Source organism: Neolamprologus multifasciatus, chromosome 20 (genome assembly GCF_963576455.1).
Source record: "Neolamprologus multifasciatus chromosome 20, fNeoMul1.2, whole genome shotgun sequence".
NCBI classification, from domain to species: Eukaryota; Metazoa; Chordata; class Actinopteri; order Cichliformes; family Cichlidae; genus Neolamprologus; species Neolamprologus multifasciatus.
The window spans coordinates 13,968,677-13,981,958 of NC_140458.1; the positions used below are offsets into that span (position 1 = coordinate 13,968,677).

Sequence of the window (13,282 nt, forward strand, 5' to 3'; positions counted from 1 at the left end):
CACCTGGTGAACAAAAATGAAGACGTAATTTGCCTGTTATCTTAAACGAAACTTTATTTCACTGGATGGTTTTGACACGTTCCTATTTCTTACATGTAGAGTGAAACTAGAATGGTTTTAAGATACATAAACACAAAGCTAGAATTACACCAACCATTGTTTATCTCCATTTCGTCACTGCTTTTTTTCTCGTTTTTTTAATAGCTAATCTAAATTTTCACAACCACGTGTGTGCACTGGGTAATAAGACTGTTACAGAAGCAAATTTTAGCCATTAAGACTTGTCAGTAAAAACAAAGCAAGTAGATACCTGATATACAGACAGGCTTCGTTCCACATTCACTAACTGCATTTTCATCAAGCATAATAATAAACTGACATGAAATTTTTTTTCCCCCAACAAATTATATCAATTCATTGGAGCACTGCCAGAGTAAACAGACTGTCAGCTATAATGTGGAATGGTGTCTTCAACTACAAGAGTGTGGAATGTAGTGGTGATAACATGGTATTGTGACACTGAGTTTCTTTCCAAAAGTCATGAAATGGCCTTCTGAACCCTTTTAAGGAGACCTGATTTTAGATAATCCATTAACATCAGCTACCTTTAAACAGCAGATTGATGAACCTGGGCGAAGACTAATAAATATTTAACTATTTCCTTTTAATAAATGGTTTAACTCTTTCTCTGTGAGATTTCATCAACAAGCAGATTTCATCAACAAGCAGATGCTGCTGTCTAAATGGGGGAGGAAAAAAAGAAAGAAAAAAAAAAAGCTGCAAGAGAAAGCCAGGCACAAAAACAATTTTTGGAGAAAACAACCGCTTTAAGAGGAATATTTTGCAAGCAGGGTTGATACAGTGTGGTAAGACATTTTCAATTAACATCAATAAAAGGTTACTGTAGGTTTTACATACAGATGATAGTCAATCTTGCAAAATACATGGAACCACATTTACGCACATACAATTTCCATTGTACTGAGGTCAAGCAGCACCTGAACAGTGAGTAAAACTACAATGACAACCCATACGTAGTTCAAAAAGAAAAAGAAAAAAAAAAGCACTGCCTTTCCAAAAAGCCTAATAATGTGGAATGTCTTAAATTGAACATGACAAATTTAAGGGGTCCCTCAGAGCTTAAACTGTGAAATTTGTGAACATGATCAAGGAGCATTACACCAAAATGTCAGTGTCACAATACAGCCTGCCTCCTTTCTGTATGAGCCCACAGCAGAATTGCAGTTAGTTGAATACAGGATTGTATGTCTGAGAATTTGAACAAAAAACGTTTTTTGGGAGGGGGGCTTGTGAAGCAAATGGAATGCCTACCATCACAGTGTTTGGTGGAAATCAACTGCCAGTTTAATTACCATACAATAAAACCTGTAAATATCACAAGGAATCACAAATAATAAACGTAACAAAAAGAAAAAAATAATAATGGGGAGGGGGATGAAAAATGCACAACTAGCAGGGGACCAAGGACTTTGGAAGGACGATTAGATTTCACAATACCCCCCCTTCCCACCCCAGACCATACGCACAACCTCTCACATCCACTCACGCTTGCGACACGCAGACTTGCACAAAGCCAACAAAGAACCAAAAAAACCAAAAAACCAAAACAAAAAACAGCAATGTGAACTTGCTAATCAACACATTTTCCACAGAGTGACTGAATTTGCTAACAACTGAAAAAATTACCCTGTCACCTCACAGTGAACTGAGAGGGGTAAACTAGTTGGTCGGAAGCAATTCAGGCTGCTTGTCATACAGAAGTGGGAGGGGCTGATGGAGTGGAGGGGGATGTATATAAGCTGTCTGTGTTTAAGATAAAGAGTGTAGGTGGATTAACAGTGCAATTCCATTAGTTTTCCCCTCCTTCGGTCTCTCCCTCATCTGCCGTGTTTTCTGATGTCCACAGCTGGAAACACAGAGGACAAATGTTAGAGTGCCTTGTGACAGATATGCCTGCATCAATCTGAAACCAAACAGTGTAACTTAAAACTCACAGTCAGGTTGTCCCTTAGTAGTTGCATGATCAGGGTACTGTCTTTGTAGGAATCCTCGTTCAAAGTGTCGAGTTCAGCAATGGCTTCATCAAATGCCTGAAAAGAGTCATTTGTTGCAATTTACATCATAAGTAAGTAATAAATAATAATATGCACCAAAAGCATATATTTTAGCTTTTTTTTCTCCCCATCCCCCCCCAAAATTCATTTGTTAAAAAGCTCCAAGACATTTTAAAGCTATGCATGTAAGCCAGAGTACATACTGTTTTAGCCAGGCTACAGGCCTTGTCCGGGTTGTTTAGGATTTCATAATAGAAGACTGAGAAGTTGAGGGCCAGGCCAAGCCTAATGGGGTGTGTTGGCTGCATCTCACTCTTGCTAATGTCAAAAGCTTCCTGGTACGCCTTCTGGGAATTATCCACTGTAGCTGTGAAAGCATAAGGAAAAAAATAAATAAAACTATAATGAACCAATTTTCAGCAACTTAAAAGCAGAAAAATTAGACTATGAAGAATCTCAAAATGTATTGTAACATTCATTAATATGGCAGGATTTTCTTATTCCACATGGTGCCATCTCTGCATTTACTGTAGACCTGCCACAAAATTTTCTGGCCTTTTCAGCTTGTCTTCAAGTATGTCAGGTTCAACTACATAGGTTTGTTATTTCGACGGTTTTTTATTGCTAAAAAGTGCAATCAGCTGTTGCTGAAAACAAAGCTGTTGACAGAATAATAATTTAAAAAAAAAAATCAGATAAAAAGCATCATGATTCTGCTCTTTTAAATCAACACATTTAGGGATTTCAGATTACACATTATTGACTAACTTAAAGTTACTTTCACCACTCTTTAAAAGGACACTGCGGTAAAACACAAAGTTATGATGTAAACTGTGTTTTCACTTACTCTTCTTATTATCCCCAGACGCAACCTCAGACAGGTATCTATAATAGTCGCCTTTCATTTTCAGATAGAACACCTTGCTTTCAGGATTAGATGCTTTGGCAATGAGAAATTTGTCCAGTAGCTCCTGAAAAAAGCAGTAAAGGTTTGTTCAGATTCACAATAACACGTACCACTTTCATTAGAATCTAAATTGGGACTGAATAATGAGAAATCCTTACAAGCACATCGTTGCAGATTTCTTGCAGCTCAGCTTCTATCTTCTCCCGGTATTCACGTGCCATCTCCTGTTTTTTGTCATTGCCCTCAGTCTTCTGCTCAATGCTGGAGATAACGCGCCAGGATGAGCGGCGCGCTCCTACAACATTCTTGTAGGCAACAGAGAGAAGGTTGCGCTCCTCATTTGACAGCTCAGAGTCTTGCTCTGTCACTGCCTTCATGGCTGAAGCCATGTCATCGTAGCGCTCAGCCTGCTCAGCAAGCTTGGCCTTCTGTACCAGGTCGCTCTTATCCATTTTCTAGACTGGGGAAAACAAGACAATATTAGAAACAGCTACAGTTGCAATTCACCAAAACACAAGAAAGAATGTTTCAGGCACATTAGCCATTCACACCTGTGTGGTGTGTGCGTTATCTTAGTTCACACGAACTTGCTTCACCTTGCCGTGGCACACCTGGTCTTTTAACCAGTGAAAACACTTAATTCAATGACAATTCACAGGATATGCTTTGTGAACTGGGCCCTTTGGCAAGTGGGTCAACCACACTCATCTCTTGCTATGGTTAGCCGCTAGCCAAGTTATTAGCTAACCCTGCTTCGCCCTTACCGTCCCAACCCAATTTCATATTCACGAGTTGAATCAGAACTCTTCACACATCTAAATATGTCAAACCGTGTATAATTATTTGCTCTGCTGCCTTTTTGGCTCGCTTGACGTTCTTTCGACCGACACTTGCTGTACCAGCGGAAGCCTTCCCGGGTCATGTTTAATACCCTCCCACAATGTTGCTAGCAAGGCTAGCGAGGATAGTAGATTTTCTAAATCACTGGCTTAACAAATGCGACAGTACATATTAGAAGACTTCATATTTTTCGTTTGTATTTATAGCCGCTAAACTATCGTATGCGCGATAACCAAAGTAGGAAAAAAACGAATGTAGTAGCTAACAGTTCGCTAGCATCGCCGCTAACAGTCACGGCTAGGCCAGCGAAAGCAACCGCGAATTTTCATGTAAAAATACACGGTTTGGGTGATGGCAGTAAATATTTGTCATTTTAAGTAGTTATTACGGAGGGGAATACTGAACTACACCGTATTACTTTTGCTTTGATTTCGTTTTAAGTAGCTGTAGCAGGGCCCGCCCTGGCTGCCGAGCCTGTCAGAACAAAGTGTCACGGAATCTCACCGTCCGCTAACAAGCTAGCAGCTAACGCTAGCTTAGCCTTTCACCAAACGAGCTAGCCGTTATGTTTCGCTTCTCAGTGGGATTCGAACGAACACGATAGAACAGGCTTTCGAACAACGAGCTACCAATGAAAACCTGGTGTTAACATGCGATATTCATACATTCGAGGTTATTGCACTTACGATTGCGGTGACTTTTAATCCTACTGTTTTTTCTTCTTCTCGCTCGCTCTGTGGACGATTCAGCCTCCGTCCTCCGTCTCACTCAGCGTATCGTTCAGGGCAGTACCACTTCCGCTACACGGGCACTTCTGTTTCCTCTTTTCTCACCGCACATCTGCCTTACGTAATGCAGCCTCTGCTCACACGGTAAAGACAAGCAATGGATCAAAGCGTATTTCTTTATCCAGAATTAATTTGACTGTTTGATACTCTTGCATTACATTGCTACAGTATTGACATATATATGCATTCAGCTTATATATGTATACAAGCTAAATGTATATGCGAAGGTCGCCAACTGGATGATTTTGTGATTTAGTACTCAGCCAAAATAAATATTATCCGCACGCGGGGAGCCCTCTTTACCATTTAAATGGGTTACAAGACTATAGACATGTATGATCAGATAATTGGAGGCTCATGTGGGTTTAAATTAAAACAAAGAAACAAAATAATACTTTCCATATTGATGATCAAAGGTCAAGGTCAGCGTTTTTCTCAAGGGCACTTGAGCAAGTCAAGATTTTAATGAGTGCAGGCGCTTGCTTGAACCTGATAACCAAAATGACGACTGAGGTTAAGAGCAGCAGATATAAACATAAATGTAAATTTTCTATATATGTAAAAAATTATTCATCTTGTACATAGTTTTAAACCAATTATTTGTGTTAATAAAGTAAATGTCAACAGCAACACAGCAAAATAGTATTTATTATTCTTAGTTGCACTCCTGTTTCCTCTATTTGCTCACGCTCCACCTTCAATGGCTCTGTGTGTATCTCCACCCTTCTTAAGTCATATAAGTCCCAACTCCAGTAGAAACTGAGGTCAGGCTGTGTTGCATAAGTGCACTTAAAATTGCAAGTTTAATAATACTTTTTCTATTAAATCATTATGCAGATAATTACATCTGTAATGTATTTTTTTTCCTAATAACTGATGTTCTACAACTACTGTACTAAGGCCTGTCACTCCATTGCGTACTTGTGTGTGTGTGTGTGTCTACAGCGATCTCATTTTACGTGTCAAATTAAAATTTATAAATCTTTGCTCAATGAAAAAAAAGGAATGAATTAATCCCATTTTTTTCTAATCATTATAAAGCCACAGCAACAGCAGTCGTCAAGGTTTCAGCTTACATATGCCTATTGGACTGGGGCTATGTCATATGTGTTATAAAGCTCTACAAATAATTAAAAACAATTGTCTTGTGTAAAATGCTCAGAGAACAAAATAATTAATAAAACCATTCAAATCAGTAGAGCAACACGAGTAAAAGCAAATATCAAAACTTAGATTTATTTAAAAAACAAAGAAGTAATGGGTTTTTTTTGGGGGAGATTAGGTTCTGATTTGAAGAACCTGGCTGTTCATGGTTTTAGGAGCAGCTTCTGCAACGGACTGATCTGATGTATGCTTAGAATAATTTGGAGAGTCTGATCTATTGGAAGTTAAGTTAGTAAATGATGGAACAGTAACTATCAAACTATGTGAAAGGTCGAGGCTGTAGTTAAGGCAAGCTGTTGTGATCAAACAATCAATAGAACTGATTGGGACACGTTTTAGTGGACAGGCACAGGACAATAACCTCAACCACAGAGAGTCACTTCTGATAAAGAAGCAGTCCAAATGGATAGAAAACAATCCAAGTGAAAAGATACTCAACAGTTTGCCCTCTCTGCTTTACTGCTGGTAAATCAATCAGTTTTTCAAATTTAATACCTTCATCCAGTACCAAGCTGTTCCCCCAGTAACAGCAGTGACACCGACAGAATTTAACTGTTTCATGCATTGGGTTTACTCAATGGTTTTCTTATGATCCAAAGTTTTCATCACTTACATCCCCACCGAGCTTTAAATGCTCATCTGTTGGACAGAAATAAGGCGACACAATCTTAAAGAGTGACCCAGACCAGTCGGTGTGACACAAACACAGCGTGTATTGAGTTAAAACTAGTTTCCTTTTCTTACTCAGCAGTATGCTGGCAGCTTAATAAAAGTGGATGGAAAATTTTCCTTCTCAGATGTACCCCAGATCTCAGCCTAGCAGACAGCTCTGTCCTCCTCTCTCCAGCCACTGAGGCACAATGATACCATTAAGGATTTTAATTTTCACATATGTAATGCTCCCATGGATAGTGTCTTCTGCAGCAAAGGGTGAATACATGGAAGCAAGAACACCTGCAGTAAGAAAGCTTTGGGGGGGAGGTTCAAAACTATCTTCAAGGACGATATGCACAAAAGTGAGAGCTAACTGAGATGATTTCTTCTTTTTGCAGAAAGCTACGGTACGTGTGTCGGACTATGGCGTCCTGCAAGACACAGATACTGATGGTGGAGTACTTCCAAAAGCAGAAGGTAAGGTTTATTAAAACGAATAAATAGTTTTCCACAACTCTTTCAAAGCTGATTATGCAACACTTGCAAAGGCATTCTTCCACATTTTCGTGAATGGAGCTAAAGCTCATGTTACGTAATAATGGGACTGATCAAGTGTCCTCGGCTAAACTGTGCAGTGCATTTTCAAGTGCATACACAACTGTTTCTAGTTTAGTTGCAGCTAATTAAAGGACCTGTGTATAGTGTATATAAATGATGCCATATGATGAAAAGATGTGTGATCATTTCAGTTTTGCCAACATGTCTACTGTGCGTTTGTCTGAGTGGATCAGTTTACTGCGAGGACGTGTCCCCTGACATGTCAGCCGTGCCAACCCTGCCAAAGGAAACGGCGTATCTCTATGCTCGCTTCAACAAAATCACAAAAATACACAGGGAAGACTTTGCAGACACTGGTAAAACAATACTAATAATTTTAAAAATCCTTTGAAGTATTCTTCTCTTCAGTGAATGCCATTCTTAAATTTTTACTTCCATTATTTGTATTTTTCAGCTACTTTAAGAAGAATTGACTTGTCTGGGAATCTCATCTCTGAGATAGAAGACGGATCTTTCTCAAAACTTCCCAATCTTGAGGAGCTCAAACTCGCAGAAAACAGACTGACCAAACTTCCCATGCTGCCATCCAAGCTAGTAACTTTTAATGCCAATTTCAACAGGCTTAAAACCCAGGGTGTAAAGGCAAATGCTTTTAAAGTAAGTTGGCAAGTAAATGCCTAATGTTAAACCCCTGCAGAAATCATCGTCGCATGTTAAATAGTGGCCTTGTGTTGTTGCAGAAACTCACGAGACTGGCATACCTTTATCTTGGAGACAATGAACTGACAGCCGTCCCCCATCTTCCAGAGTCTCTTTACGTTGTTCATCTGCATGTAAGTTCATCTGTTATTTATTTTGAAAAAACGAACGAAAAAAACCTCTGCAGAAGAAATGAAATTTGTTTTCTGTCTGGAAGTTGTAGCCAAGGTTGTGTTCTTGAATTGATCTCCTGCAGAACAACAACATCTCAACAATAACAGATGAGACATTCTGCAAAGGAAACACAAGCCACTACATTCGGACCAACATGTACGAGGTGAGACTGGATGGGAACCCCCTGAAGCTGTCAGAGCACCCCAACAGCTTCATCTGCCTGCAGTCTCTCCCTATTGGCTGGTACAAGTGAAACACAAAAGAAACTGAGGCAGACTTTGTAAGTCAGTTCTAGAGCCCGACCAATATAGGATTTTTAAAACTGATACCAATAATTGGATATTTAAAAATCTGATATATCGGCCGATATTTTTTTCCTTTTGGGCAGACAAAACAAAGATTTCCCTGGCATTTCTTATATCTAGTTATTCATGAGTCCTTACTAAGGTAATGTGACAAAGTTGTGGATTTACATTCTGCCCGACTCTGCTCAAATCAGCTGGCTGTTGTGTTCATTGCATTTCGAACATATGCTGCCAATAGGAAAGTTGGGGTGTGTCCTCTGATAGCCAAGCTATGCAACATCATAATGCCTCTTCTTTACTTGTTAATGAAATGTGTCACTATGCACGTATCGGCAGATAGCCAATATCGGCTGATAATATCGGCTGGCCGATATATCGGTCGGGCTCTAGTGAGTTCTTGGTAAGGTGAAGGAGAGTGGGATTAAGATGCACAGTAAGCGCACAGAAAAAATATAAATAATGAAAAAGATAGTTCTTAAGCGACATTTTTATAGTGATATATATATATCGCACAGTTGAAAACTTACACAATTAGAAATCTTTTATAACAAAAAGATTTGATCAACAAATGAAACAGTGTGTTTTTTGTTTAAAAGCAATATCCAAAAACACCTTTAGTCATTTTTTTAGTTGGTACATGGCAAAGATGGTTTCTTTAGCTGGTGCTATGCAATGTTTGTTTGTTTTTTAATATGAGGCATAACAACGATGAGATCTCAATATGGTTTCCACAAACAAATAGTGCCTTTGTCGTTATTATTTTCATTTTTCTGAAACGGATTCTTCTACCCTGTTGCTTTATTCTGCAGTGCTGCAAATGAACACTATACAAATAATAAAACCTGCATGTTGGAAGTCATTGCACCATCAGCTTTTCACTCGTTTCTTTAGCAGCATTCATAATTGCATGGGTGTCCCACAGTATCTTTAGATGACGTGTCAAGTCCTTATTTAATCCAATCATCATCTTTCACTTGGCTGGAGACTGATTGAGAACTATCAATCCATCTGCTATCTTCTGCTGGTACTCTCGTTCTGACTGTTTTCTTCTGTAGACATCATCTGGAAAGAAAACAGATTCAAAAGACTGAAATGTGGCTCCAGTAAAAACTGCACAGAGAAAGCATTCTGGATACTTGACACTGATGTCTAACTGAAAATGTGCCAACTATCAGTTTATGTGTCACGGTAAGAAACACACTGGTTTATGCTACTAAACTGTCAGTGTCAAAATGAGCATGCACAGCAGATATTTTGGCTTGCTGAAAGAAGGAAAGAAAGACACATGTAACCACATAATATTAGTAATGAGTGCATACCACTCAGGTGGGGCAGTTCCAGGGTTCCGGACTTAACCCCCCCAAGAAAAAAAAAAAAAAACCCACCTTTTTTTTCACTGCTGGATAATAAAAACAGACATTTTCACTTGCAGAGGCAGGGGGAAAAAGTTGGTATTTCTTTTTTCCCTCTGCTACTGCAAGTGAAAATGTCTGTTTTTATTATCCAGCAGAATTTCTAAGCAATCTGGGCAATATCTAATATCTATAACAAAATGACTGCCAAGCTGACAAACAGCACAGGGAATAGTTTTTTCTCCTCGGTAGAGAAAAACACTTCTTTTGTCCCCAAATGGCCTCTCGATATCACAGGATAATATGTGCAGGGTGGATTTTTTTTTTTTTTAAAAACACAAGAGGATTTGAGCCCTTTTTAGTTCTGACAGCACATCTGGAATAATGAGAAATGGGTTTAGTGAGAGTAAAAACACACTGGAGTCGTTTTTCTTTTCAGTCTTTGAGTGACCCCGCTCACTTTATCTCTAGCATTGTGACAAATGTTCCCTGCTTTCATGCATTCACTGGATGGTCCATTTTCTTCAGGTAGAAAAAAGTTCCCCCCATAACTAACTAACCTACGTAACTCTACCTGGACATATTATAAATTAAATGTTAGCAGGAAAAAAAAACAGTTTGCACCATTAGATCATAACATTTTTGCACTCACCCAGACATTTACTGACAACTTCCATGTTTTGTGTATATATCAATAACACAGCAACATGTGCATCAGCATTTTTTCAGTCTTTGAGTGGTATTTAGCCTGTTTTTCCAACTTGAGTGGGTGTTTGTATAATTTTTTTGAAGGTGGAAACTTGTTTTTCCAGTGATTCTGACACCACATGTATACTCCTTAGTTCTTTCAAGTGCATTTGTTAGTTAACCACTGTACTCAAGTACTTAACTGGACCACTTACAACATTACCACATTTCAAAGGGACACACAGAGTATTACATCTATTTAATGGATGGTTACTAGTTATTTAAAGATTAATATTTCACAAACAGTTATTTATTTTTTTAAAGATAAGTTGTTTATATACTACTGCTTTATAGCAGAAATTGGTTTAAAAAAGCTCCCAGATATAACATTACTCACTGCTTCTACATTAATATCTTATGGTTACAATAATTACTGGAGCCTGTCCCAGTTGTCATAAGGCACGAGGCAGAGTACACCCTGGACAGGTCGCCAATCTGTTGCAGATCTAACACATACAGACAGACAATTGTTAACACCTACAGCTAATGTAGAATCACCATTTAACCTAACACACGTCTTTGGACTGTGGGAGGAAGCTGAGGTACACACAGGGAAAACAATGCAGACACAGAAACTGCACAGAACAATGCCCCAGGTTAGATTCAAGCACAGTACCTCCTTGCTGCGACAACAGAGCTAACCACATTGCCCTTAAAAGAAAATGAATATTTTTACAATTGCTTAATTTCTTTAGGAGGTCAGCTCAAGCCTCCAAAACGTGAGGATTTCTTGATTATATGACTGTAAACATAAAGGTTCCAAACAACTGGCCAACTGGGGCCTTTCAGTGTGGAGTCTGCAGTGTGGTGCCTTTGTGTTTCCTCTGGCAACTCTGACCTCCTCCCACAGTCCACAGACATTCACATTAGGTTAACTGGTGGTGGTGTTAATGTGAGCCACTCTGTCTCTGTGTGTGTAAGCCCTGCAAAAGACTGGCAACCTGGATGGATTTTGCCCAGTAGTAGAAGATAGGCCCCACATCAAAATATAGGTCAAATGGCCTAATTTGGTTTGAATAGCCATCTATCCAACAGGGTGACCAAACCCTTTTAAAGTTTGCTTAAAAACACTTGATCTTTAGCAAATTGACAGAAAACTGATTGCAGATGCAATCAGTTTTCTGCAATCTGCAATCTATGTCACAGGCATTAAATTGGTGCCATTTGTTCTATGACATAGTTATCCCCAGTAATTTGGGATAATTATTCCATAATAAAACTTGTGTTTGTTTTTCAGCTCTGAAAATAATGTTTGCCTCTTCTCCTCCTGAATTCATGAAAGCTCAAAAATGCCTCCCATTGGGAGGACCTGTAACTCACAGTTTTCATACTGTTAACATATAATAACATTGATAAAAATAATCTGATTCTGATGGGATCACATGGGAACTCTTCTCTGATTAGACTGCTTTTAGACCCGTTTGGAAGGGTCGACAAAAGTGTTGGTAGAAACTGTAGGTACCTACAACTATCTAGTAACTACTGACTGTAGGCACTCTCAGTGTGTCAGATCACTGTAAACTCGAGGTAAACACGTGTATGAGAGCACTGACCACAAGCATTGGAGTAATTTCCCAAACCGGTAGCTAGCATATAACCAAAAGAAGAGCACACTGGCGTCTTTTATTTGTCCTTTAACATTTGCTAGGTCAGCTAACACAGCTAGCCTAACTTATTAAAACTAGCTAACTTATCTAGTTAGCTCTAACGTAATAGATACTCAACGTGTCGGTTAGACTAGCTGAGTGATCCCATGGCTTACACTTACAGAAAGTCTCTTTTCCTATCCTCACGTTGATCATGATCCACTCCATGATTCCTCCGATACAGAAAAAGATTGGAAGGAACCTGTACGCACCGAGGCGACGTTTCCCCGGGACAATGTTCAGTAAGTCTTTTATGGTTTTACTCCTGTGAAACATCCCGACACACAAACTGTGTCCTAACAAACACTTCCACGGCGCCCCAGAGAAACTCTGAAGGTGAACTGTTAAGGAACAGCGTGGGTAAAAGTACGAGCAGCACGTCCTTAGCAAATGTTATGAGAGCAACGGACGTGCTAAGTCGGGTGCGTTCATTTTGCAAACTGGCTTAAACAAAACGGGCGGAACACTCAAGGATCTACAGACTAACTGAGAGCAGCTCGAGGATTTGAATGAAAACCAACGCACCCAAGAAGAGTCGTAACATCCGGGTGGTATCGGTGTATGTCAAGTGGCGATATTCTGCTCATTTATGCAAAACATGACAGAAAAATACACAATGGGTGTAATATCTAACTATATATTATTGTTTCCATTGCTTTTTACGCATTCTCTGAAACTTTTGAAAACGACCTCCGATTCATACCTGAGAAAGAAAATGGACTATTTTTTAAGTTTGATGTTGAATCTGAATAAATACAGGGCAGGAAATGAATCAGTCTTGTATTTCTAGCAAAGAAACGATGCAGTTACACCTGTACAAAATTACATCGCCTTTTTGTACTAAAGCTCACAAACATTGAGAATTAATGCCTAGATTCAAATATTCAGCTGTCTGTTAATGGCAAAAAGCCCCCAAACCATATCCATCTCTATCCAGGCACTGCTACAGTCTCTATTTCCATTCACGTCTTTCACTCTTTTGGATTTGAAATCTATAGCTAAGGGGACTGAGGACGGTGTAGGCAAAAATAATTTAAGACTATAAGGGGAGAGGTGCAGGCTATGACACACATTTAGTTGATAAAATATTAAAACCTCTTTTTAAAAAAATCTGTGTATAGGCTACACATTTTTACAATTCACGCAATGATAAATTAAAAATATTATTTAAAAAACTGTTCTTTTCTACAAATGTTCATTGACACTATGATACCATACACTTACATCATCCCATCTGTGCTTTACCAGATGAGATAATGATTATTATTACTACTACGACAGTATCACTTGTTATTTATTCTCTTATCACTTGTCATTAACACTCTGTCCTTTTCTGCCTGTTTGCACTAATGCACATACTGACAGTTCTCATC

General features: G+C 38.9%; 3 protein-coding genes across 3 annotated transcripts; 1 reads left to right on the top strand and 2 right to left on the bottom strand.

Annotated features, from left to right (window-relative positions):
• Positions 1-36: 36 nt before the first annotated feature.
• Positions 37-4,658, bottom strand: LOC146494615 (14-3-3 protein beta/alpha-like). The gene is made up of 6 exons (XM_085147447.1): positions 4,509-4,658; positions 3,141-3,442; positions 2,923-3,046; positions 2,279-2,442; positions 2,016-2,111; positions 37-1,927 (listed from the first exon to the last, which is right to left on the bottom strand). Exons 2-6 carry the CDS (start codon positions 3,432-3,434, stop codon positions 1,871-1,873), a joined length of 735 nt encoding a protein of 244 aa, XP_085003573.1. The 5' UTR covers positions 3,435-3,442; positions 4,509-4,658; the 3' UTR covers positions 37-1,870.
• A 1,810-nt stretch (positions 4,659-6,468) lies between these two features.
• On the top strand, positions 6,469-9,843 carry ognb (osteoglycin, paralog b). The gene is made up of 6 exons (XM_085147446.1): positions 6,469-6,733; positions 6,827-6,905; positions 7,178-7,342; positions 7,441-7,643; positions 7,727-7,819; positions 7,942-9,843. Exons 1-6 carry the CDS (start codon positions 6,635-6,637, stop codon positions 8,110-8,112), a joined length of 810 nt encoding a protein of 269 aa, XP_085003572.1. The 5' UTR covers positions 6,469-6,634; the 3' UTR covers positions 8,113-9,843.
• uqcc5 (ubiquinol-cytochrome c reductase complex assembly factor 5) lies at positions 8,637-12,374 on the bottom strand. Its single transcript, XM_085147449.1, has 2 exons — positions 12,032-12,374; positions 8,637-9,226 (listed from the first exon to the last, which is right to left on the bottom strand). The coding sequence occupies exons 1-2, from the start codon at positions 12,183-12,185 to the stop codon at positions 9,135-9,137; spliced, it is 246 nt and encodes an 81-aa protein (XP_085003575.1). The 5' UTR covers positions 12,186-12,374; the 3' UTR covers positions 8,637-9,134.
• Positions 12,375-13,282: the final 908 nt, after the last annotated feature.

What these genes read in the sequence shown, in the direction of transcription:
- uqcc5 (XM_085147449.1), bottom strand. Translation starts at nt 12,185, where the DNA reads ATGTTTCACAGGAGTAAAACCATAAAAGACTTACTGAACATTGTCCCG. An exon ending in GATAGGAAAAGAGACTTTCT is followed by an intron (nt 9,227 to 12,031) that starts GTAAGTGTAAGC and finishes TTTTCTTTCCAG; the next exon opens with ATGATGTCTACAGAAGAAAA.
- LOC146494615 (XM_085147447.1), bottom strand. Translation starts at nt 3,434, where the DNA reads ATGGATAAGAGCGACCTGGTACAGAAGGCCAAGCTTGCTGAGCAGGCT. An exon ending in AAATCTGCAACGATGTGCTT is followed by an intron (nt 3,047 to 3,140) that starts GTAAGGATTTCT and finishes TGCTTTTTTCAG; the next exon opens with GAGCTACTGGACAAATTTCT. An exon ending in GTCTGGGGATAATAAGAAGA is followed by an intron (nt 2,443 to 2,922) that starts GTAAGTGAAAAC and finishes ATGCTTTCACAG; the next exon opens with CTACAGTGGATAATTCCCAG.
- ognb (XM_085147446.1), top strand. Translation starts at nt 6,635, where the DNA reads ATGATACCATTAAGGATTTTAATTTTCACATATGTAATGCTCCCATGG. An exon ending in TGGAAGCAAGAACACCTGCA is followed by an intron (nt 6,734 to 6,826) that starts GTAAGAAAGCTT and finishes TTCTTTTTGCAG; the next exon opens with AAAGCTACGGTACGTGTGTC. An exon ending in AGTACTTCCAAAAGCAGAAG is followed by an intron (nt 6,906 to 7,177) that starts GTAAGGTTTATT and finishes TGATCATTTCAG; the next exon opens with TTTTGCCAACATGTCTACTG.